Source organism: Eurosta solidaginis, chromosome 1 (assembly GCF_040869045.1).
Source record: "Eurosta solidaginis isolate ZX-2024a chromosome 1, ASM4086904v1, whole genome shotgun sequence".
In the NCBI taxonomy this organism is placed as follows: Eukaryota; Metazoa; Arthropoda; class Insecta; order Diptera; family Tephritidae; genus Eurosta; species Eurosta solidaginis.
In genome coordinates, this window is record NC_090319.1 from 141,475,485 (window position 1) to 141,503,021 (window position 27,537).

The 27,537-nt window shown below is 38.4% G+C and overlaps 1 protein-coding gene across 5 annotated transcripts in view; it reads right to left on the bottom strand.

Annotated features, from left to right (window-relative positions):
- Positions 1-27,537, bottom strand: part of mtd (mustard) — a 2,476,738-nt gene that overhangs the window by 2,286,744 nt on the left and 162,457 nt on the right. For all 5 annotated transcript variants that reach the window (XM_067759877.1, XM_067759878.1, XM_067759880.1 and 2 more), the window contains exon 3: positions 1,544-2,025. In XM_067759877.1, the coding sequence (XP_067615978.1) occupies positions 1,544-2,025 (482 nt within the window). The remainder of the gene's footprint in view (positions 1-1,543; positions 2,026-27,537) is intronic.

A 27,537-nucleotide genomic window follows, 5' to 3' on the forward strand; every position in this document is an offset into this window, starting at 1 on the left:
GTGGTATGTGAGGTATTAATTGGAAAGGTCATGGTTCTACACAAATTCATTGTGGCGGAGATTGCTGATGAAGTCATATTGGGAGTGGACTTCTTAGTTGACCATGACATCAGGATCGAAATTCGGAGAAAGATTATGCGCTATAAGAACCAGGATATACCACTTAACTTTAGTTTGGAGAAAGGGTTCAGAAGATTCGACAGAGACCACGAAAGTGAAGGAAAGTAGATGGAGCAAAGGTTGATGGATCGAATGGGCCAAATACAGCGAAATCAAAAGTACCTGCGAGAGAAACACTGGCATTGACAAAACATAATTGACGCATTAAAACGACTGAAAGAATTTTCCAGAAAGAATGCAAGGGTGGTTTCAAGCCAGCGAGCACTTCTGTTGGGAAACGTCGGAACGATACTGAGTATGTGAAGCCAATCCGTCAAGAGCAAGCTCTACAAAGTAGTTCATTAGCCAAACAACAGAGTGTGAGGGAACGGCCCAGGGTAATGAGTATTAAGATCAAACACTGGCATGACAAGAACTTTAATTCGGAAGGTTTCTTGGAGGGAGATTTGGTATTGCTATACAACCCTCACCGGCGGAAAAGTGTTCCATTCAACATTCGGTGCAGTTGGGAAGGCCCGTACAAAGTTGTGAAGATCAGTGATACCATCTACCGCATACAAACCACTGGGAAACCACGGAGTAGAAGAGTGGTACATTTGGAGATGCTAGCGGCGTTTATATCGGGAGATTTGGCTGATCGGGACGATCAGACTTAGGTGGAGGGCAGTGTGACGAATATGAGTGACACTAAGTGATACTCACATCCCTAGTCTGATGCTAAGTAAATGAAGTCACAACAACAATAAAGCAGACAGTCACTTGTATCTACATAAACGAATCAATCATTACGTCTACATATATGTACGTATATACCGGTGTTGGACCCACCCAGGGTAATTTTTTATAAGGTGTTCTGTGTAAAAATACTCTGGATCCCACCAACCGTTTCGGAGGGACCCGCCGGTCATTTTTCGGTTTTTCGTTAATATCTTTTGAACGAGTTAAAATTTGTATTTTCCGCCTTCGGATTATTAATGCTGATGTCAGGACGCGTCGTTTAACACCTCAATATTTTTGGACGCGTATTAGCAGTGTCATGCTGTCGTACAGAATTACCCACACCATTTATGTATCGCAAAACCTGATGCTATAAGACATATGTTTTAATCACAATCACCACCACAGCACAGTTGCCGCTAGCTATTTTCATCGACATTTCACGCAACCTATTGCTGCTTCCTGGCCACCGTAAGCAGCTGTTACTTTAACAATTTTATTTGGTTAATTTGTTGTACTTTTATGATGCTCTTTTAAGCGAATGTTGTTATAAACTCGTATTAATTCTATTATATGGCTAATGTAGCGTTAAATGAAAATCGTTATTTTTAGTAAGGTTATTACAACGCATTAACATTTCTGTTGTCAATTCTATCCTATTTGATAAACTTGAAAGTAAACATATTTCTCTCTTTATCTCTCTCACCTGCCCTTTAAATTATCAAGTACGAAAATATTCCACCAAGAATTGCGTTTTCGGCGTGGAAAATACCCCGACTGATTGATTGAGTTATAAGAAATTTCATCCGTAGTTAGGCCTATTCTACTGACATCCATACTGACATTGGTCAACCCGCTTTTCGAGTCACTGGGTAGGGTATTATCGATACTTAAGTGGCATATATCATAATTTTTACGCCGATGTCGGTCCAATTTTGCTTGTAGTGAACTTCGTCGCCGGCGATTCCGTTCTTTATCGATGTTCGAATCGTTAGTGCTATTTATGGCTTTCACTATTGGTCTCAGATTAAAGCCATCACAAAAATATGTCACTTTTCCCGGTTCATTTGGTGATGATGCTCTTACACTGTGTTCAGTGTATACCGTAGTATCTGTGGTAATTGGTTTTAGAGAACTGTCGGTCTTTTCATGTTGAACAGCTGATTCACAGGTATCTTTTGGAGTATTCTGAAAGGGAACATTTTACGTTATTAATGTCGATTGAAATATATTTGATATTTTTCGAAGGGAAATATAGTTTTTATTTGTAGGAATCTTCTCTGGGTAGCATATATTTGTATTAGAAAATTCATTAATTTCACGCGCCCAACGCTTTTATTTAATTGTCCGATCAACGCCCTAGATTGATGAGGAGTGTAATGACTAGTACCTAGGACCTACCTAATTATTTTCAAGCTTTTAGTATTATTATTACTTCATGTAAGTATTGTTTTCAATAAAAGCGTTTAACTTACAATTTTTTTAAATTTATTAAACTATTTTATGAGCTCGATGCCTTATCGAAATAAAAAACACAGTATAAATATTTTATATTTGTATTTTTATTTTATATTCGATAAAAAAACAGGAACTGTCTCGCTTAAGGATGGAGGAACATTTATCAACATGTATCATTAAGAAGGAACAAGACAGTACTGTGTTGATTGGAATCTGGTGCATTCCAACAACGTAAAAAACATGCTTTTTCATGAGTCACTGACCGGAATCGTATGCATTCCGGCAGTATAATCTTATGGGTCAGGCATCGAGCTGATTGGAATCCGGTGCATTCCAACAACACAGGTCATGTTACTTTTTTATGCCTTGTGATGGCGTATCCTCATTACACTACTCTTAGCACTGCCGGATTCCCATGACATGCTGATTGGAATCTTGTTGCATTCCAACAGGGAGATTGGAATCCACTGCATTCCGAAATCATGCTGAGCGGAATCTGATGCATTCCGCCAGTATAAGATTTCGGCATAAGATCTTATTTCTGCTCATATTTCTTATTATTATTATATTCTGAAATTAAATAGTAATGTTCATTAATATTTCTTTGTTTGTAATATAACATTGTTGAAAGCTCGATATATCTTAAATTTTATCTTTTGAGTTGTATATTTATATATCTTTTATATTATGCAGTCGACCATAGTTTGTCGTCGACTTTAAATAATAAATAAATAAATAAATAAAATTTCGACTTCAGTCTGAAGTCATCATTGGGACTGTGAAACAAAATAAAACAAAAACAATAATTATAACATTTTCAAAAATCAAACATAAAACAAATTCTACTTACACAATTGAGTATGTTATACAGACTAACCACATGTGCGAAAATGAAGAATGTTGGAGACAAATAATCATACAAAAATATAAACAATATTTTAAAGCACCGTAAATGTAAACAAAATTTTTGCAAAAACAAAAGTACATCGAATGGCTATTTTTTTTTTTTTTTAATTATTTTATTTATATTATTAAGTCTACAGTAGGGAACGCCTTACAAAGTGAATAAAACTTAACAAACATGTATGTAATTATCAATTAAGAGAAAATAAAACTAATACAAAAATTGACATTGGGAAGGAAAAATCAATTAACTTAATAGGAGATAAGTCAATGAACTCCCTTAGAGAGCACGAAATGGGTGGAATACTCAAGGATCAACGTAAAACGAAAAAAATTCCACAGACTTCATTGCAAAACATTAAAATCTGTCCGCTCCAGAGGTATTGGGTAATAAACTATGCCATTACCTCTGTTAAAAATATAAGAAAGACAGAGGATAGTTCCCTTATCGAGAGAGCTTAGGTTAATTAACAGCAGACGTGACTGATGACCGTGAAACCTCCTGATATGAGGATCTCCGAACCGAAATTCGTGTTTAAAAAAAATTTACCCTTTCAATCCTACTAACCGATTGCTGATCGTAAATTCTTCAGATAATGACCGCATAATACAGGTAAGAGCGAAGCACGTCCTAAAGAAGCTTCAAGGTGCTAGATCTGAAAACTCTGTACACAAAGTCCAATACCAAGTATGCTTTTATTAGAGTCAGATTCATATGACTATGAAAAGAAAACTTTGATTCGAAAATCACTCGAAGATCCTTAATCTCGGTAACCTCAAACTAAAGTTAAGAATGTCATAAAGGATAGGAGTGGTATTATGACGCCTTCGTATACTAAGTGGAAACATTTATCAATGTTCGAAATTTTAATAAATGCAATTAACTTGCGAGCCAGCGGAAAACGTTGATGCGCAAAAATGACTTTAACATTAAATTGGAGACTGTTGACCGTCCTGATACAAATCCATTCTGGTTTTGGCTAATTAACAATTATGTGGATTCCCGCCAAACCCGAAAGAGAATAGAGGAATAAATCCTCTCATTGACAATACTTCCAAAAATTTATGAAACGATAGTTAAATTAGGAATTGACCTGTAATTCCGCACATTGTTTTTACTCCCATCTTCAAAAAGAAGGTATAATTGTTGTTACTTTCCAGCTTAAATAAAAATACCCGGGGAAAGTGATTTAATGAAAACGAAATGCAAAGGATATGACAACAATGGGTCCGTATTACGTTTTATCAAAGAGGATAAATATAATAAGAGCCACCAGTCTGCTACGAGTGGCGAGTAACTCGCTGGAAATTAAAAAAAATTGGTGCCTAATGTTTTCCATGAGGGACATTTTCAATTGTCCCGCATTTATAAGGTGTCGTGTAGGCACCTTATGCAAATGTGAATTTTGGAAAGAGAATTAATTAGTAAATTAAATACAGTCGGAAAAATAAACACAAATACCCCACGAAAAGTTATAAAGACATTTATGCACATCTCGCCCAAAACAAAACCTGCGATTACCCTAACCAAAAACATTATGCAAAGTAACGAGTGACTTCTCTTATTATATTTATCCTCTTTGGTTTTACGATCTGTTATAGATTCGCCTCTACCATGGAGCAGTAAGGAAGGCAGTCGGCATGATCTAGTGGTGCTCTGTGACTAGTCATGTCGGCTGGACGGGGTTCTTGCCAACCTTACTGTCCTGCGCCATAAACAGAAGAAAATCCTATCATGCCTTTAAAATGGTCAAACAGCGCAGAACTAATTCAAAACGCTGGAAATTCAAATTAAAAAAACATCCGGCCGAACCGGAAGTCACGGACAGACCGTTAAAACATTCAACTTCGAAATTAAAAAAACAAAAACTAAACGCAAAAAAAAAGGGAAACAAAATTAACCGAACCGGAAATGACCGGTTACCAATCGCTGAAAATCAAAATACAAAAAAAACTGGAAATTAAAATAAAAGGGGAAAAGGCCCGAATATACATAGGGGCGCCGCTGGTGTTGTTGCGACGCCCGGTGCTTGGCCCACCCTCAAATCCATGGCGACCGACGCAACTAATTTTTCGGTGGCCCCTTACCTGTATATACCTTCGCCTTCTAAATAAACAGGAATATCAGCATTCCCATTTAAATTACAAGATATTTATTGACAAGGCATTATGAATAAAAATAATACAAAATTAATTTTCTTACGTTATTACGTCATTTATTAACAGAAGAGAGAATGTTGGCAACCGCCAATATTTTAAAATTTTATTGTAAGTTTTAGGCTGTACATTTAATTCCTAGTTATAATTCAGCTAGTGTATATTTTTTTATTTAGATGTATTGTATTTAATTTTATTTTAGTTTATTTCATTTTGTATTTTTATTATTAATATTTATGGTCTTTATTATTTGATCGAATTTTATTTTATTATAAGTTACTTTGTTTTTGGTATATTTATTTAAAAATTTATTGAGTTTTATTCTATTTTATCGTGTTGTTACTATTACTATTTATAATCTTTATTAATTTCATTAAATTTTATTTTATTATAGTTTGTTTTATTCTTGGTAACTTTAGTGAAATTTGATTGAATTTGATTTTACCTATATTTATAGACGTATTTATATATATTTATATAAATATATATTTTCCTAAAGAAAACTTAAATTTTAGTCTTTTCGTTCTTTTGGTTACCAATTCATTTTAGGTCCGCCTTAATTTTAATTTTGTTTAAACTTAAATTTTCTAAGTTTTATTAAGTATCATTTACCTTATTCTAAACTTTGAAATTTTAGCTTTCTAACTCTAATTTCCCTCAGTGTTTGTGCTTATTTAAATTTAATTATCTTCTTATTTTAAATCATATATTTCTATGTCTAAATCTTTCTTTCCTTGCTTTTTTTTTAATTAAGTTTGAATTATTTTCTCATTTAAAATCCATTTTAAATCTTAGTTTCTAATTCTAGATTTCTCCTTTTGTACGTATTTAATTAAGTTTAATTATGTTCCTACCTCAAATCTATTTAAAATTCCGGTTTCTAACTTTAAATTTTCCTTTCCTGTTTCTACTTAAACAAGCTGAATGATTTTGGAATTTGAAATTTAATAATTCGAAATTTTTAAAATTGGGTTCATTGTAGATGTTAATAGTGCAAAAATTCAATACTTGTTGGTCGTCACCGACATTAGTTCACCCTTGCAAAGGTACGTTTCCTACCATCTAAATATATTTAAAACGTATATGCCCTTACATAGATGTACATATGTAGCATGTAAAGAATACATTTTATGCAAAAAAGATTTAAATGAAGTTCATATGATTTACTGTAATTCTTCCTACGATTCGTGCGTATACGTACATATATGTATATTTTAAATGGGGTTATCTCAAAATTTATCATAAGTAAAATAAAATGGTTGAACTGTTTACAGCAATGAGCAAATAAATAACACTGTTTTATGTTATTATCTCCCTTCACTTATTTCGTTGAAAGTTCGAAAGTATTCAAAAAGAAACTTCATTAGAAGTTCAAAAATAAAACTGCCTTTTGAAACAGTTTAACCAGTTTTATGAAAATCTCTATGTCTTACCTAGGAGTTTTAATCAATTTCATTTAAATTGTAGCTACAAGAGTCCTTACATAGATGTACATAAGTAGCAGGTAAAGAATAAATTTTACGCAAAAAAGATTTAAATGAAGTTCATATAATCTAATGTAATTCTTTATACGATACGTGCGTATACATACATCTATGTATAGTTTAAATATGTAGTATTATTTCAAAACCAAACAGTAATTTGTTAAATAAAAAATAAAAAATTTGGTTTCCGTATTATGGAACGAACTCACCGCTTGTTGTTGGTAAATTGGGTATTTGTTGATGTTGATAATATGGTGTCGTTGCCGGTAAGTTGTTACAGCTGGGTGGTTGCAGTAGGCCTATATTCGGCGGCCCTGCTGTTGTTGTTGTAGCTGGTGCGGTTGCAGCAGGCCTATATTCGGCGGCCCTGCTGTTGTTGTAGCTGGTACGGTTGCAGCAGGCCTATTTGCGGCGGCCCTGCTGTTGCTGTTGTAGCTGGTGCGGTTGCAGCAAGCCTATATTCGGCGGCCCTGCTGTTGTTGTTGTAGCTGGTGCGGTTGCAGCAGGCCTATATGCGGCGGCCCTGATGTTGTTGTTGTAGCTGGTGCTGTTGCAGCAGGCCTATATTCGGCGGCCCTGCTGTTGTTGTTGTAGCTGGTACTGTTGCAGCAGGCCTATATTCGGCGGCCCTGCTGTTGTTGTTGTAGCTGTTACTGTTGCAGCAGGCCTATATTCGGCGGCAATGCTGCTGTTGTTGTAGCTGGTACTGTTGCAGCCTGGTGGATGCGGCGCGTTTGGTTGGCGCTGCCGATGGGGTTGCGGTTGTGGTTGCGCGGTAGAAGTGGTTGTTGTGACCACTGACGATGGTGGTTGGCGCAGTTGGTGGTGGTTGCGCTCGTGGTTGGTGCGACGAAGTGGTTGTGTTGGCGTCTGGTGGCTAGCGCGTGGTCTTGGCGCTGTTAATAGCGGCCTTGCGCGGATTTAGCGCGTAATATTGGCGCTGATGGTGGTGGTTGTGGTGCGCTAGTGGTGGTTGCGCGCTGTTTTGGTACCGTTGGTGGTTGTGGTGCGCCAGTGGTGTCGCTGGTACAACATTGGTAGTGGCAAAGTGGGGCGTTGCTTATGGGCGCCCATTGAATTCGTTGTAGTGGTTTTGAACATCGTAGATGGGTGAACATCAGCCCCTTAGCATCTTAATTTTAACGTCCAACGTTAAGTATATAACGCGCTTTACGTTTGTATCACACAACTTAATTTGATCACACTACTTGTTAAGCATTGCAAACCAAGCAAACCAAGAACAGTGCTAAGTATAGACTGTATTGCAATATGCGTTTTATTTTTCTTATATGATAATGCTTGTTTTCCGGATTACACTGTGCCTGGGACTTGCCTTTTCACTCGGTTACGACTAAAACTAAACAAGTTACACCATTAAAAGGGTGAGAATATCCATGATGGCATGAGATGCGTTTTGTTTGTACACTGCTGGTACTTGTCTGATGGTTTGGCACCCTTACTCGGTATCCTTTTATAAATGTTCAAAGCCACTTGAATCGCTCATATTTGCGTGTAATTTCGCACAGAGAAAACTAAAGACTTATATGTGTACATAGAGGCAGCGAAATAAAGTTTATAACTTTTGTATTTCACTTTTCTTTATCCACCTCCCTTTTCTGGGCATCCACTCGCGTGAAGTATTGAAAAATGTTACTGTGCTTCTTCGTATCACACGCTTATAGCGTATATATTTATGCTGAAATCAGTGGAACTTTGCGACTGCGCAGTGGAACGGCGCCTTTAAATCGCATGATTTAACTGTGGTTGCCATGGTGGAACCATACAAGGAGGTTGTCGCGGTGACATTTTTGCAGCCATCATTAAAAGTTCCATATACTTTGGCTCTGTGAACCGACGGACTAATGTCAAAATCGTACTATGCTGAGAGTTGATGTGTCAAATCGTATAGAAACTACAGTTCAGCTGTCACCTGGTATAGTTACGCCATGGTGGTTGCCGTTATTGGGAATTTTCCGACACCATTGGATTCTTTCGCGATGCCACCTGCGCGAAATTAACAAAAATTTGTTTTAACCACCCCAGGCAGACATGAGTGAGGGTGAGTCCTACCTTTTCCCTATCACTAGCCAACTGGTACGTTCCAAGGGTGAATCTCCCAAGTGGACCATAACAGATCCGTGATTAGTGATGCAACTTTTAGAAAAAGTATCGATGCCGGTAATCATAAAAAATACTCCGATCAAAGTATCGATGCTAGAATTCATACTCATTAAAAGGTATCGAGTATGCTCGATCCAAGTGAGTACTTCGGAGTTTTTACCAAAAGTGAAGAAACTATTTTTTAAAATGAGATCGTTTGTTTTGAATTTAATAGAAATCAAATAAGCAAGTTTAAGTTTGGACGAAACCGAACATTATATAATTATTTAATTGAAATTTAAGTAACTTCCCGATAAGCTACACGCTTGAAACTTGGAACATAGTTCAGAACCCGATGACAATGCTCATATTTGGAACACATAATACATACAAGAATAGAAAGAGACCTATGAAAAAAATCGCCGCCAGGTGGCGCAAGGAGCGAGATATTCACAAAAGTCTTATTTGTCGTCCGATTTAGCTTTAATTTGGAACACATAATACATCCAAGAATAGAAAGCGACCTATGAAAAAAATCACCGCTAAGTGGCGCAAGGATCGAGATATTCACAAAAATCGTATTTGTGATCCGATTAACTCATATTTGGAACACATAATAAATACAAGAATAGAAAGCGACCTATGAAAAAAAATCGCCGCTAGGTATTTGTGGGCCGATTTGGCTCATATTTGGAACACATAATAAATACAAGAATAGAAAGCGAGCTATAAAAAAAAGTCGCCGCTAGGTTGCGCAAAGATCGAGATATTCAAAAGATCGTATTTGTGGTCCGATTTGGTCCATATTTGGAACACATAATACATACATGAATAGAAAGCGGCCTATGATGTCCGATTTGGCACATATTTGGAACAAATATTACATACAGTCCGGTAGAAGAGACAAGCATGCGTGGCGCAGAGTCGAGTAAAGTCTTTGGACTTAGATTGTAACAAATTGTCAGGAAAGAGTCCTTGTAATAGTGAGTCACTAAATGAACTAAATAGAATGAAAAATAATAGGCAATTAAATAAAAACTAAGAACTTGAAAACAAAATAATTTAAAAAAAATGTTTAGTTAAACGGTTTTATTGAAAACAATACTTACATGAAGTAATAATAATACTAAAAGCTAGAAAATAATTAGGTAATTCCTAGGTACTAGTCATCACACTCCTCATCAATCTAGGGCGTTGATCAGACAATTAAATAAAAGCGTTGGACGCGTCAAATTTCTATTGATAGTCATATATAAGACCAACTGAACCTTAATCAGGTTATGCTACGCCTCACATTTTTAGAAATTTCACGCGCCCAACGCTTTTATTTAATTGTCTGATCAACGCTCTACATTGATGAGGAGTGTGATGACTAGTAGCCAGGACCTACCTAATTATTTTCTAGCTTTTAGTATTATTATTACTTCATGTAAGTATTGTTTTCAATAAAACCGTTTAACTTACAATTTTTTTATTTATATTATTAAGTCTACAGTAGGGAGTGCCTTACAAAGAGAATAAAACTTAACAAATATGTATGTAATTATCAATTAAGATAAAATAAAATTAACACAAAAATTGACCTTGGGAAGGAAAAATCAATTAACTTAATAGGAGATAAGTCAATGAACTCCCTTAGAGAGCACGAAATGGGTGGAATACTCAAGGATCAACGTAAAACGAAAAAAATTTCGCAGACTTCATTGTAAAACATTAAAATATGTCTGCTCCAGAGGTATTGGGTAAATAACTATGCCATTACCTCTGTTAAAAATACATATAAGAAAGACAGAGGATAGTTCCCTTATCGAGAGAGCTTAGGTTAATTAACAGCAGACGTGACTGATGACCGTGAAACCTCCTGATATGAGGATCTCCGAACCGAAATTCGTGTTTAAAAAAAAATTTACCCTTTCAATCCTACTAACCGATTGCTGATCGTAAATTCTTCAGATAATGACCGCATATTCCTGGTATGAGCGAAGCACGTCCTAAAGAAGCTTAAAAGTGCATAGATCTGAAAACTCTGTACACAAAGTCCAATACTAAGTATGCTTTTATTAGAGTCAGATTCATATGACTATGAAAAGAAAACTTTGATTCGAAAATCACTCGAAGATCTTTAATCTCGGTAACCTCAAACTAAAGTTAAGAATGTTATAAAGGATAGGAGTGGTATGCTGATGCCTTCGTATACTAAGTGGAAACATTTATCAATGTTCGAAATTTGCGAGCCAGCGGAAAATGTTGATGTGCAAAAATCACTTTACCATTAAATTGGAGACTGTTGACCGTCCTGATACAAATCCATTCTGGTTTTGGCTAATTAACAATTCTGTGGATTCCCGTCATAACCGAAAGAGAACAGAGGAATAAATCCTCTCATTGACAACACTTCCAAAAATTTATGAAATGATAGTTAAATTAGGAATTGGCCTGTAATTCCGCACATTTTTTTTACTCCCATCTTCAAAAAGAAGGTATAATTGTTGTTACTTTCCAGACTAAATAAAAAAAAACCGAGAAAAGGGATTTAATGAAAACGAAATGCAAAGGATATGACAACAATGGGACCGTATTACGTTTTACAATCCGTGATTAGTGATGCAACTTTTAGAAAACGTATCGATGACGGTGATAATAAAATATACTCGGATCAAAGTATCGATGCTAGAATTCATACTCATTAAAAGGTATCAGTATACTCGATCCAAGTGGGTACTTCGGAGTTTTTACCAAAAATGAAGAAACTATTTTTTAAAATGCGATCGTTTGTTTTGAATTTAATAGAAATCAAATAAATAAGCAAGTTTAAGTTTGGACGGAACCGAACATTATATACCCATTTGTGTGCCCTTATATATATTTTAAAGATACATTTAAAGAGGAACGTCACGGAGATCAAATGACTTGAATGATTTTTGATCGACATGTAGCGCTAAAAAAAATTTTTTCAGTTAAAAAAAAGTTGTTCTAAAAAGAGTCGCCCCTCGGCATTGGGTTGACAGGTACTCCGAGTGTATTTCCCCCAGTGAAAAAATTCATTTTCCCTGCAGATATCGTTCGGAATCGTCATGAAATATGTAGACCGAAGCAAATTGGAAGAGAATCTAGGTCTAAATAATAATATTAAAATACATCGCAAACGTCAGATTTTTTATCTTGTGCTCTTGTCATTTCAATAAATATATTGTTTAGTATTGCTAAATATAGTTTTATTGTTGATATAATTAGTGAAGTGCAATCATTGTGTGCGGTGAATTAAGAAATTTAATTAAATTTCTATTGTTTTTCCTTCAAGTTTTGATATCAAAAATTTAATTTTCATTAATTTGCATATACACGTACATACATGTTTACTATTTTTTGTATTGCCGAGTGTTTTTGCATTGTGTTGTTGATGTTGATAGGCTTCAGTTTTTAATAGTGTCTTTGTTTTTTTTTTTTTTTGCTTGCACATTGTTTCTTCAGTGTCACAGCTGTTTGCGCGGTTAACTCAGTGTTATTACAGTGTATCTCAAACTGCTCATACAGCGTATCCCTTTTTACAGCTACTTTCAAACTGTTTTATTTTTTCTGTATAACCCGTTGTGTTATCTTTCAATTAATAACCATACTTTCCCTATTTTATTAATTTTCGGTTTTCTGTAGCTTTTATATTGTAACGAATTTACTGCAAATCCTCTTATTTGCAACCTTCTTCTAAGTTCGAATCACTAAACTGTTGAATAAATAACTCCATTATTGAATAATGGAAAAATGGCCTTTATTAAAGTACTTCACAATAAATAATACTGCTTTTGCTCGCCAGATAGCGTCTTAATCAAAACTGCTTGCAGCGCCTCTACCGTGGTTGCCTTTTATACTCTTTGATTTCCTCGTTGCATCTTCTAGGAGCTTCCATTTCTAGAATTTACTAGTTGGTTATCTGTTATAATTATAACTACAGATGTACGTGTATAGCTATCATATACGCGTGTGTTTGTGAGCGACACTTCCACAATTATATTGCATATATCAGATAAGATATCTGCATGTGTTTGCGCGTTGCTTGTCCCTGCGTCTACGTACATATGTGTAGTCATAAAGATTGAATTATTGATGTGACTTGAATCACTGCTTAGCATCGGCTTAGAGATGATAGAATGAATCCCTTAGTGCTGCTAATATTCGTGACACTGCCCTCCACCTAAGTCTGATCGTCCCGATCAGACAAATCTCTCGATCTAAATGCTGCTAGCCTTTCCAAATGAACCACTTTCATTTTGGTTCGTGGTTTGCCAATGGTTTGTATGCGGTACACTACATCGATGATCCGTTTTACAACTTTATATGGGCCTTACCAATTACACTGCAATTTCGTGGACAAACCTTTTTTTCGTTGTGGGTTGTATAACAGCACCAAATCTCCTTCCTGAAACCCATCCGAATTAATTGCTTTATCGTACCTCGCTTTCATCTTGTCACTCATAATCTTTGCTCGTTGCCTTACCAGATCGTGTATCTCACTCAGCTCTTCTTCCAAGACACCAGTGGATTTCTTGACATTTCTCTCCGCATCGGCATCTATCCCATACTTCAAATCAGTTGGCAGTCGAAGGTCATTGCCAAAAATTACCTTTGCGGGAGTTTGGCCCGTTGTCTCGTGTACTGCCGATCGGTAGGCCAACAAGAATAATGGTATGCGGTTATCCCACTCCTTATGGTACTTGTCTACTACTTTCCTTAAATGCTCCTCCAATGTTCTATTGAAACGTTCCACCATACCATCGGACTGAGGATGCAATGCAGTTGTCCGTATTTTTCGAATGCCCAAATATTTACACATTTCCTGGAACAAAGCTGATTCGAAATTCCTGCCTTGGTGAGAATGTAACTCCATTGGTACCCCATACCTTGCAACCCAATTGTTTATAAACACTTCTGCTACTGTTTCCGCTTCTTGATTTGGGATTGGGTATACCTCTGGCCATTTGCTGAAATAATCCATAACCAGCAGTACATATATATATAGCGATCCTTTCAAATGGCGCACCTGAGTTATATTGCTTCATCTGGCCATGACTTCGGGTTTTCGGCCCTTTCGCTCTACTGCAAGCCTCGCAGTTCGCAATCCACTCGGTGACCGACCGACGGCAACCAACCCAATAGAATCTCTGCTTAATTTTCTCGAGCGTCTTCGTGATTCCAAGATGACCTCCACTTGGACCATTATGCAGCTCGCTGAGCACGTCAGGAATCCTCTTTCTGGGAACAACTATCAGTTTCTTCTTGCATTTACCATCCTCACTCTCAAATACTCGATGAAGGCAACCGGATATCAATTCTAAACTGTTCCACTGTGCCCAATATGACTTCGCAATGGGACTCTCTGCTGACATCTCTTCTCTGTTTGGTCTTTCGTTTCGTTCGAGCCCTTGCATAACATGTGACAGATCTGTATCTTCTAGCTGACACTTCCTTAGCTGTTCCTTGTCCCATTCATCTGTACATGTTATAGTCATTAGCCGGACATCTATAATGTCTTCTTTAGCCTCGGCCTTTGAACAGTGCTTGCATTCCAAACTACATGGTCTTCATGACATTGCATCAGCATTTCCATGGGTACAACCTTTTCGAGGCTCAATGGAAAAGTCATAGCTTTGTAGTCGCTCGATCCGCCGTGCTAATTGTCCTTCCGGATTACGGAACTGCAGAAGCCATTTCAACGCTGCGTGATCTGTCCTGACACGGAATCGCTGGCCGTAGAGGTATTTGTGAAAATGTTTAATGCACTCTACCAATGCCAACAGTTCTCTCCTCGTAACGCAGTAGTTCCTCTCTGGTTTTCCAATCGAACGGCTGTAATATGCAACTACCTTCTCCTGTCCATCGACCAGTTGTGATAAAACGCCTCCTGTAGCATATCCACTCGCATCTGTATCTAGAATAAATGTTGCTCCTGGAATAGGATATGCTAAAATTGGGGCAGTGCACAACCACTCCTTCAATGTTTGGAAAGCCACTTCTTGCTCCTTCTTCCATTCAAAAGCTTTATTTTTTCTTGTAAGCTCATGGAGGCTATGGGCTACGCTGGAAAAATTTGGTATAAATCGGCGGTAATATGTGCACAGCCAAAGGAAACTTCTCAATTCATGTAGGTTCTGTGGTCTTGGCCAATCCTTTACAGCCTCTATCTTTTCGTTCGCAATAATTTACTTCCTTTTTAAACAGCGCACACTTTTTGGGACTTAACTTCAGACCAGCGCCAGCTATTCTCTGGAAAACTTCCTCAAGTTTTTAAGATGTTCATCAAAGTTCTTGCCCAGTACGATGATGTCGTCCAGGTACACCAAGCATGTATTCCAATGTAGTCCTTTCAATACCTGATCCATGAGTCTCTCGAAAGTAGCTGGTGCATTACATAGTCCAAAGGGCATTACTGTAAATTGCCAAAAACCATCTCCGACGCTGAAGGCCGTTTTCTCGTTGTCTTCCTCCTTCACCTCCACTTGCCAGTAGCCGCTTTTCAAGTCCAGTGTGGAAAACCATTTCGTACCAGAGAGCGAGGCCAGAGTGTCGTCAATTCTTGGCAATGGGTAGCTATCTTTTTCGTAACGTCATTCAACTTTCGGTAGTACACGCAAAACCTCATTTTCCCATCCTTCTTCTTTACAAGTACCGGTGAGCTCCAGGGACTAGCTGATGGTTCGATGACGCCGCTGTCGCTCATTTCTTGTATAATTTGACTCAGAACTTCCCGCTTCGCCAGAAAAACACTACGTGGAGCTTGACGTATCGTCCTCGCGTCTCCAATGTCAATTTGATGTTTCACAACATTGGTGCGGCCTGGTTTGGAACCATACTGGTCAAATATGTTTGCGTACTTTAGGAGCAGTTGCTTTGCCTTTCTCTGATAATCTTGATCTAGCCCCTCCGTCCATGCCGTGATGTCATTTGAAAGATCAGTCTTGCTAGTTGAAACGTGTTCCTGGAGCTGTTCACAGTTAATAACTACTTCAGCCTCTTGGCATCTTCCCAATATAGCTCCTTTTGTCAGTTTGAGTGGTGACTTGAACTCATTGAGTACCGGAATACGTCCATCTTGTTTTGTCATAGCCAGGGTTTTTCCTACAAGTATGTTCGGAGTTGATTTGTGTGCTTCTTCGACAACCCACAATTTGTTTGTCCCACAATCTCCATCAACCTTTGCCCAGATGACTGCTTCTGATTTTGGTGGTATTTGCTGACTCTCTTCCACCAGCACTCGTTTACTGCTGTAGCCTCTCTCGTAGCCGAAATTAAGTGGCACATCCATGTTCGTATATCTCATCATCTTGCTTTGCATGTCGATCTTGATGCCTTCGTTGATTAAGGAGTCCACTCCAATTATGATTTCATTAACAATTTCTGCCACTATAAAATTGTGTATTACCGTGACATTCCCAATTGCGACTTCACACGATACTTCTCCTAGAACCGTGGTGTCTTCTCCAGTGGGTGTACGCAAACTTGCTCCATGCAATGGTCTTATTTTCTTGTTGACTAAACAGTCAGTAAACGTTCCTTCCCATCCACATGTCCTCCGACAGTAAGATTGTTTGACCTTCTTCCAATTTGCGAGATAGAGATTATGGGGCATTCAATTGAGGGAACCAGCTGTCGCCCCTTGCCGCTGACTCGCTTTAGTTTAACGATTGAGTGGACTTGGAGATTTGCTCATCTCCTTCAGCTCTGCGTTTAGGGCCACCGGTGCTGCAATGTCGCGCAATATGACCTGAGTTGCCGCACTTGAAACATTTAATAACTCCGGCATTTTTCTGTTGTGATCCCTTCAGTGCTTCCTAAATTGTGTCTACCCAATCTGGTCTTTCCACTTCCACACGATGAGCTTTGTATGCTGATTTACTCAATAGTGAGGAAGTTTCCTGAGTCAATGCATGTGATACCTTTTCTGCAAATGTTTTCTTTGGGTTTGCGTATGTGGCTCGCTTCGTTTCGACGTCCCGTATGTCATTTATAAAGCTCTGAATTTTTCCCCTTTCGGTGTATTTCACGGGTGCGTCGGCATTCGCCAAATGTGCAAGCCTTTCGACATCTGACGCAAACTTCTGCAAAGTCTCATTAGCTTTTTGGTAGTGGTTTTGCAACTCTATTTGGTGTATCTGCTTCCTGTGTTCACTTCCGTATCGTCTCTCTAGAGCGCTCATCAATGTTTCGTAGTTGTTCCGCTCTCCCTCGGGAATAGTCTGTAGGATTTCAGCAGCAGATCCTTTCAATGCCACGAATAGTGCAGCAGCTTTATCTTCAGCACTCCAGTTGTTCACTGCTGCGATCTTCTCAAACTGAATCTTAAACACCTGGAAAGGAACAGGACCGTCAAAGGATGGTATTTTTACCTTTGGATTGCTCGCTGAAACAGCTGGGCGATTTAGTTGTAACTGCTCCGTACGACCCTTCAAATGATCGACTTCTGCCTGAAATTGAGCGATTTTTGCATCCTGCGCTTCCAGCTTTGATGATACCTGTTCCAAAATTTCTGCCGACATTTCAGATATACGTGCCTCTTGCGCTTCCCATTGAGATACCATATATGTCTTTTGGTCTTCCAGTTGAGATGACACTTGCGACGTCATTTCTGAAATACGTGCCTCCTGTAATTCCAGTTGAGTTTCCATCTTGGATGTAATCTGTGTCGACTGCGATTCCACCTGAGATGCCACTGTCGATGTTTGAGCCATTGTCATGTTCAATTCTGTGCTGGTAACTGTCTGCGCTGTTTCGTTTTTCTCTTCAATTTTTGTTGTTGTATCGTTGCCATCAAGATGAAATACATACTCTTCCACGTTAATTCCTTCTGGTTCCATTGCCTCTCGTAGTATTGCCTGAAGTTGGAGCTTATTGCCGGTTGTATTCAATCCACGGCTCTCCAACTCCTTCTTCAATTGCTGGATCTTCAAATCACTGAACTTTGCCATGTCCTTGTTGTCCTCTGGAATTTATTCAACAATTCCTCTTCTGACACCAATTGTAACGAATTTACTGCAAGTCCTCTTATTTGCAACCTTCTGCTAAGTTCGAATCACTAAACTGTTGAATAAATAGCTCCAATATTGAATAATGGAAAAATGGCCTTTATTAAAGTACTTCACAATAAATAATACTGCTATTGCTCGCCAGATAGCGTCTTAATCAAAACTGCTTGCACCGCCTCTACCGTGGTTGCCTTTTATACTCTTTCATTTCCTCGTTACATTTTCTAGGCGCTTCCATTTCTAGAATTTACTAGTTGGTTATCTGTTATAATTATAACTACAGATGTACGTGTATAGCTATCATATGCGCGTGCGTTTGTGAGCGACACTTCCACAATTATATTGCATTACTCAGATTAGATATCTGCATGTGTTTGTGCGTTGCTTCTCCCTGCGTATACGTACATATGTGTAGTCATAATGATTGAATTATTGATGTGACTTGAATCACTGCTTAGCATCGGCTTAGGGATGATAGAATCCCTTAGTGCTGCTAATATTCATGACAATATGTTTATTTCTTCATCACCCTCTTAAAGTTTATTATAAAAATGTCTTGCCTATATCCAAACTGCTTAGTAAAAAGTGAATCGCATCCCTTCGTGGCATGCTGGCTTTGCGATGGGCTTGCCCATATGAAGAGCCCCGGTTTGTCAGCAAGAGTGGTTGACGCACTTAATGATAACGGGGCCCGCGATTTAGAGGAACTAAGGCATTTTTTTTAATTCAGAAGAGTCTTTAGTTGTTCCATGTTCAAATTTTAAGCCGAATTTCAAAAGCAACGAATATTGATAATGATTTTTTGCCTGGGCCTGAGGAGACAACAAAAACATCAAACAAAAATGTGTTTCTCGGGGTGCCCGCGATTTAGAGGTTCTAAGACATTTTTTTTTTAATTCAGGAGAGTCTTTAGTTGTTCCATGTCAAAGGATGGTGTTTTTACCTTTGGATTGCTTGCTGAAACAGCTGGGCGATTTAGTTGTAACAGCTCCATACGACCTTTTAAATCATCTACTTTTGCCTGAAATTGAGCAATTTTTTCATCCTGCGCTTCCAGTTTGTATGATACCTGTTCCAAAATTTAAGCCGAATTTCAAAAGCAACGAATATTGACAATCCTTTTTTGCTTGGGCCTGAGGAGACAATAAAAACATCAAGCAAAAATGTGTTTCTCAGGGGGCCCGCGATTTAGAGGTACTAGGACATTTTTTTAATTCAGGAGAGTCTTTAGTTGTTCCATGTGCAAATTTTAAGCCGAATTTCAAAAGCAACGAATACTGATAATGAGTTTTTGCCTGGGCCTGAGGAGACAATAAAAACCTCAAACAAAAATGTGTTTCTCAGGGGGCCCGCGATTTAGAGGTACTAAGACATTTTTTTTTAATTCAGGAGAGTTTTTAGTTGTTCCATGTGCAAATTTTAAGCCGAATTTCAAAAGCAACGAATATTGACAATGCTTTTTTGCTTGGGCCTGAGGAGACAATAAAAACATCAAGCAAAAATGTGTTTATCAGGGGGTCCGCGATTTAGAGGTACTACGACATTTTTTTAATTCAGGAGAGTCTTTAGTTGTTCCATGTGCAAATTTTAAGCCGAATTTCAAAAGCAACGAATATTGATAATGATTTTTTGCCTGGGCCTGAGGAGACAATAAAAACATCAAACAAAAATGTATGAATCCGAAATCTTAAAGTTTTCGTGGTGACACTGATGAAGGTTCATCTTCAAACAGTCTTCCAAAAATACCACCAATTCTGTATCAAAGTCCAGATTATTTAAACGACTTCGATATCGGTACCGCGAATAATGAGTTTTTGCGATCTGAAGAAGTCAACGAAATAATTCGTCGAGGTCATCAAAAGGGTCCTCTTATTTTCCACGTGATTGTTATGACGAGGCATTTCCTACCTCGTTGGTAAACAGAATCTTGCAAAATGGAGAGAAAGTGGAGCGTGACTGGTTAGTGTGGAGTACCAGTAGCAATGCTTTTTATTGCCTACCATGTTGTCTATTATGCACCAATACTTTAAATCGACCTAAAATTTGTTCTGCGGATATTCGAAATTCCAGGTATGGAAGAAGCTATACGATAAACTGCCTTCACACGAAAATATTCAAGATCACATTAAATGTTATATTCAATGGCGATCTTTACAAAATCTTATTCAAAAGGAGGCTACAATTGATACACTTACACATACACCAGCTAATCACTGAAACTCAAAAGTGGAAAGAAATTTTATATGGAATTTCGGACACTATTTTATTTTTGGGTGAAAGAGGCCTAGCTTTCAAAGGCGAAAGTATATATCTTGGTGAACGAAACGGTGGACATTTTTGGGGCATCTAAGATCTCATAAGCCAATATGATCCGATATTTAGAGATCATTTGGAGAAAGCTAGAATTTCACAACAGCAGCACAAACGTTTACAAGGTCACTATCTTTCCCCAGACATTCAGAACGCGTTTATAGAAATTTGTGCAAAGCACGTGAGGGAACTATATTAGATCAAGGCAAGAAAGCAAAGTATTTTGCTATTATCGTTGATGCTATGCCTGATGCAAGTCACGTTGACTACGTTCATTTTGCGCTAACTCCATTTCAATTCGAAAGCAACAACTTTTACAATTCAAGAACGGTTTTTGACTTCCGTGAATTGTAATCAAAAAACTGGTCAGAAAATCGCTGATTTATTTTGCCATAATCTAGGTAAACATGAAATCCCATTAAAAGATTGTCGTGCACAAGGGTATGATAACGGCGCCAATATGAAAGGAGCTTACAACGGAGCACTACGTCACATTCTCGACAAAAACTCGAATGCTGATTACTCGCCTTGTGCAACCCACAGTCTCAATTTATGTGGTGTTGATGCTGCAGAATGTTGTACGGCTGCAATTACTTTCTTCGGAGTTGTACAAAAATGTTTTACTATTTTCAGCAGCACTCCACAACGATGGGACATCTTAAAAAAAAATTTACCGAGCTCTCTTCATAGTCTTTCAGCGAAAAGCCAAATTTGACTGCGTAAGCATACGGCGATGTTACCGGCATTCTCAAGTACATCAACACGTTCGAATGTATCTTGCTGGCCTCAATTTGGTTCAAAATACTGACTACCACTAATGAAAGAAACGTGGTCCTCCAAGTTAGAGACGCCACCATAGATGTTGAGGTCCGACATCTAGATGCCTTATTAGCTGATATGAAGTTGATCATGCAGGTTCAGAGGTCTTGGCCAATCCTTTACTGCCTCTATCTTTTCATTCGCAGTACAGATGCCTTCTGTCGTTACCTTGTGACCCAAATAATTTACTACCTTTTTAAACAGCGAACACTTTTTGGTACTTAGTTTCAGACTAGCGCCAGCTATTCTCTGGAAAACTTCCTCTAAGTCTTTAAGATGTTCATCAAAGTTCTTGCCCAATACGATGATGTCGTCCAGGTACACCAAGCATGTTTCCAATGTAGTCCTTTCAATACCTGATTCATGAGTCTCTCGAAAGTAGCTGGTGCATTACATAGTCCAGAGGGCTATTACTGTAAATTGCCAAAGACCATCTCCTACGCTGAAGGCTGTTTTCTCTTTGTTTTCCTCCTTCACCTCCACTTGCCAGTGGCCACTTTTCAAGTCCAGTGTGGAAAACCATGTCGTACCAGAGAGCGAGTCCAGAGTGTCATCAATTCTTGGCAATGGGTAGCTATCCTCTTTCGTGATGTCGTTCAACTTGCGGTAGTCCACGCAAAACCTCATTTTCCCATCCTTCTTCTTCACAAGTACCACAGGTGAGCTTCATGGACTAGCTGATGGTTCGGTGACGCCGCTGTCGCTCATTTCTTGTACGATTTGACTCACAACTTCCCGTTTGGCCAGTGGAACACTACGAAGAGCTTGACGTATCGGCCTCGCGTCTCCAGTGTCAATTTGATGTTTCACAACATTGGTGCGGCCTGGTTTGGAACCATCCTGGTCAAATATGTTTGCGTACTTTAGGAGAAGTTGCTTTGCCTTATTCTGATAATCTTCCTCTAGCCCCTCCGTCCATGCTGTGATGTCATTTGAAAGATCAGTATTATTCTTTATTCTTTATTTCAATTAGTCAATGGACTTAAATCCTTACAGACTATGATAAAAGGGATAGTTATTTGAAAAATAATACATGCTACTTAGAAAGCAGATTTTAACATATTTAACAGTTTCGCTTTTGGAGCAGAAAAGTCTAGAGTTACAACAGTACTGATAGAGTTAAACTCACGGAGAGCACGAGCAATGGGAGCATTACTGGAATAGTGGGTTTTAAAATTGTCACAATAAAATGGATAAAAACTGCGAAGCCACCTCCAAGGAATATTAAATCGAATCCTATCCAATAAACATGGACAGTCAGCGGACCCATTAATAATATCATACGTAAATGACAAGCAGAGTATTGATCTGCGATTTTCTAAAGACTTCAGGCTTAAAAGCATAAGTCGCGCAGAGTATGCGGGTATAGGATCAGAGAAGTTTAATGGACGAAGGGCATATTTGAGAAAAATTTTTTGTATTCTTTCAATTCTGGTAAAGCAGTTTGACTACTTGGTCTCCAAATAAATACGCCATATTCCAGATTAGATCTAACAAAAGACGTGTAAAGTAGCTTAAACGTGTAGGGATCAGAGAATTTGGCAGCATTGCGCCTCACAAGGCCAAGCATATAATATGATTTAGACGTTATGAAATTTATGGGCTTACTAAAGGAAAACTTATTGTCAAAGACAACACCAAGATCCTTAATCTCATTAACACATTGAAGCTCACAATTAGAAATACTATAATTTGTAGTTAGAAGATTAATTGACTTCGAGTAGGTCATTTGAAAGCATTTGGACGGATTCAAAGAGATACCGGAGTTCAGGCACCATTGGTGCAACTTATTAATATCATTCTGCAACATTAAGGCATCATCTGGCCTTAATGGCAGAAAATAGCTTTAAGGCATCGGCGTATAGCAAACACTTCGCGAATGAAAAGTAACTACTTACGTCATTAATAAATAAGATAAATAAAAATGGACCTAATATACTCCCTTGGGGAACCCCAGAAGTGGCTACAAACGGACTAGACGATTGTCCATCAATGGAAACAACACACTGTCTGTTACTTAAATAAGACTTTATCCATAAAAGGAACGAAGAGTGGAAACCAAGGCAACCTAATTTTTTAATTAAAACACTATGATGGATTTTGTCAAAAGCTTTTGAAAAGTCAGTATAAATGCAATCAACCTGAAAACCTGCAGAAAAAGATTCAACACAATATTCACTAAACACAGCAAGATTAGAAACTGTTGATCTACCAGCGACAAAACCATGCTGGAAGGGAGATATTAAAGACTTAACCGCAAAACTCAACTTGGCATTAACAGCATGCTCAAAAATTTTGGAAATGGTAGAAAGCTTTGAAATAGGTCTATAATTACGCACATCATTTTTGTTACCACTTTTAAAGACGGGGGTAATGGAGGTGAGCTTCCACTCGTCAGTGAACGTACCGGACGATAGAGATTTATTAAAAATTATTCTTAAAGGAAGAACTAGAGTCGGGCAGTTTTTTAACAGGACTGAAGAAAACACATCAACGTCTGTTTGAGACGAAGATTTAAGTTTGAGAATAGCATTACTAATATCATCAGAAGAGAGACAGAGGGCACCAAAGTTTAGAGCAGTGTTAAGATTCGAGGAGGCATCAAACGATTGATAACTATCGTCGGCAGAAAAATTTGATTTAAAAAACTCCGCAAATAAGTTGGCTGTATCACCTGGTGTTCGCGCTGAGTGGCCATCAAGGAACACTCCAGACGGTATACTGGAGCAACCTTTTTCGGACTTGATATAGCTCAAAAATGTTTTTGGATTCAATTTAATATTAGACTCGATTGTATGAATAAAGTTGGTGTACAGAAGCTTATCCAAATAATTAAATTTCTTCAAGTATTGCTTGTATTTAGTGAAGAACAAATGGTTCTTCGTATGTTTAAACTTACGCATATATTTATTTCTGAGATTCCTCAATTTTTTCAACTCTTTCGTATACCACGGAAGTTTGTAAGGCCTCATTCTTCTCATAGGAATTTTATGCATGCAGTGATTTAATAGAATAGAATTGAAAGTTAGGAAACTATTAGAAGTATCCAGTCCCTCAAGTACCACTTCCCAGTCTATTTCAGATAAAAAACTGTTAAAACTGGGAAAATCAAACGAATTAAAGTTAAAACTAAATCTGCTTTCAGAAGTATCCTGTGCATAACTATAAAAACTAAAATTAATAACCAAGGGTAGGTGATGCCTGTCCTTGTGAGTGATTGGATTTGTACATTCACTGATTTCACAATTAATATTATCACTAATAAATATGAGATCGAGTAATCTATTTAAAGTATTAACACATTTGTTGATTTGCAATAAATTAAGACTAAGTAAATTATCAATGAAATATAATTCGTGATTTGCAGAGAGATTATTGGGTGTAAGGCCAAAATTACAAACATTAGTTGACCAGTCAATATTGCATAAGTTGAAGTCACCAAGCACGCAGAGATGATTATCACTTAGGTTATTAATAACTAGCGAAACTATGTTGTCAGCGTGTGCCTTGTATAGTTCAAATGAACTGCCTGGTGGCACGTATGATGCAAGGAGATATAGGGAGCCTTGTGAATCAGAACCATTAATGCAGACACAAATTTGGTCGAGCAGAACGTCACCATTGATAAGCGGAAAGAAACAGGAGGATAACTGACGTTTGACCGCAATTAAGACCCCACCGCCACGAAGACAACCAGTAGCGTTACCATCTCGATCTTTGCGGAATACATTAAAAAGATTAGAGTCGAAGAACTCACTGTCGAAAAAACTTCCATTCAGCCATGTTTCGATGAAAACAAAGACGTCAAAATCCAATTGGGAACTGAAGGTGTGAACAAGATCGGCTTTGGTCCTCATCCCAGAAAGGTTTTGGAAATATACCTTTATCTCACTATGACCATTAATTGGAGGCAGAGCACTCACCACATTGTTCAGTGATTGCTAATCGTCACTTGACACTAGGTCCGAGCTTCTTGCTTGCTTGCGAACATTTTTAAACGGTTTAACTTTCACATTTGCTGGCCATAGCAAGGGATCCATAATTGCGTCCAGGAGGGTAGCTGACACGCCAAGCTTAAAATTTACTCTGGATAGTTTTGCAAAATCTGTGTCTTTTTTAACCAGAGGGAAGCAGGCAAGTTCATTGACATCGATTTTCGTATTTTTAACCACATAGGAGATTATATTATCAGCAGTGACATTAGATTTGAATGACGATAGATGGATCCATTTTTTTGCGGAAACTACATCTAGTTCAGTGTTAGTACTGACTCCGATCACTAGACTGCGCGAATTGGTTTGGACTTGGGGGTTTTCTTTTGATGGACTTGACTTCCCGTGTTATTAGAATCACTGATTTTATCATTGCTTACCACGGCAACGTTAGTACCGTTGGTTAGTTTTTGTTTTTACGCGTTTTTCTCTGTCTCAGATACAGACACTCCACTGTGAAGGAGATTCAATATTATTTGCAGTAGAAGAGCTGTGAGAGAGATGTGTTGAGCATGCTTGAACCAAAGTAGTAACATTCTGCTTAGTGGCACATAGTTAAATTTCACTCACATTGATATCATTAGAAACTGGGCAAGAATCGGTGATAGCAGTAACAATTGGACTCTTGTTGTTGACATTAACATCAGCAGAAGTCATAGGAGCAGCAGAGATCGCAGTATCATTGCTAGATGAAACGTGTTCCTGGAGCTGCTCACAGTTAATAACTACTTCAGCCTCTTGGCACCTTCCCAAAATAGCTCCTTTGGTCAGTTTGAGTGGTGACTTGAACTCATTGAGTACCGGAATACGTCCATCTTGTTTTGTCATAGCCAGGGTTTTTCCTACAAGTATGTTCGGTGCTGTTGGCGGCCACCGTGGTGTGATGGTAGCGTGCTCCGCCTACCACACCGGATGCCCTGGGTTCAAACCCCGGGCAAAGCAACATCAAAATTTTAGAAATAAGGTTTTTCAATTAGAAGAAAATTTTTCAAAGCGGGGTCACCCCTCGGAAGTGTTTGGCAAGCGCTCCGGGTGTATTTCTGCCATGAAAAGCTCTCAGTGAAAACTCATCTACCTTGCAGATGCAGTTCGGAGTCGGCATAAAATCATGTAGGTCCCGTCCGGCCAATTTTTAGGGAAAATCAAGAGGAGCACGACGCAAATTGGAAGAGAAGCTCGGTCTTAGATCTCTTCGGAGGTTATCGCGCCTTACATTTATTTATTTTTTATGTTCGGTGCTGATTTGTTTGCTGTTACGACAACACACAATTTCTATGTCCACAATCTCCATCAACCTTTGCCCAGATGACTGCATCAGATTTTGGCGGTATTTGCTGACTCTCTTCCACCAGCACTCGTTGACTGCTGTAGCCTCTCTCGTTCCCGAAATTAAGTGGTACATCCATGTTCTCATATCACATCGTCTTGCTTTGCATGTCGATCATGATGCCCTGGTCGATTAAGAAATCCATTCCAATTATGATTTCATCAACAATCTCTGCCACTATAAAATTGTGTACTACCGTGACGTTCCCAATTGCGACTTCACATGCTACTCCTCCTAGAACCGTGCTGTCTTCTCCAGTGGCTGTACACAAACTTGCTCCATGCAATGGTCTTATCTTTTTGTCGACTAAATCCGCTCGAATGATGGAATGAGATGCACCCGTATCTACAGTCAGTAAACGTTCCCTTCCATCCACATGCCCTCCGACAGTAAGATTGTTTGACCTTCTTCCAATTTGTGAGATAGAGATTATGGGGCATTCAATTGCGGGAGCCAGCTGTTGCCCCTTGCGGCTGACTCGCTTTTGTTTAACGATTGAGTAGATTTGGAGATTTGCTCATCTCCTTCAGCTCTGCGTTTGCTGCTTGAAACATTTCATAACTCCAGCATTTTTCTGTTGTGACCCCTTCAGTGCTTCCAAAATTGTGTCTACCCAGTCTGGCCTTTCCACTTCCACGCGATGAGCTCTGTAGGCTGGCTTACTCAAAAGTGAGGCTGTTTCCTGAGTCAGTGCATGCGATACCGTTTCAGCAAATGTTAGTTTTGGATTCGCATATGTAGCTCGCTTCGTTTCCACATCTCGTAGCCAACCTTTCAACATCCGAAGCAAACTCCTGCAAAGTCTCATTAGCTTTTTGGTAACGGGTTTGCAACTCTATTTGGTATATCTGCTTCCTGTGTTCGCTTCCGTATCGCCTCTCTATAGCGCTCATCATTATTTCGTAGTTGTTCCGCTCCCCCTCGGGAATAGTCTGTAGGATTTCAGCAGCAGATCCTTTAAATGCCACGAATAGTGCAGCAAATTTATCTTCAGCACTCCAGTTGTTCATTGCTGCGGTCTTCTCAAACTGAATCTTAAATACCTGGAAAGGAACAGAGCCGTCAAATGATGGTGTTTTTACCTTTGGATTACTAGTTGAAACAGCTGGGCGATTTAGTTGCAACTGTATACGACG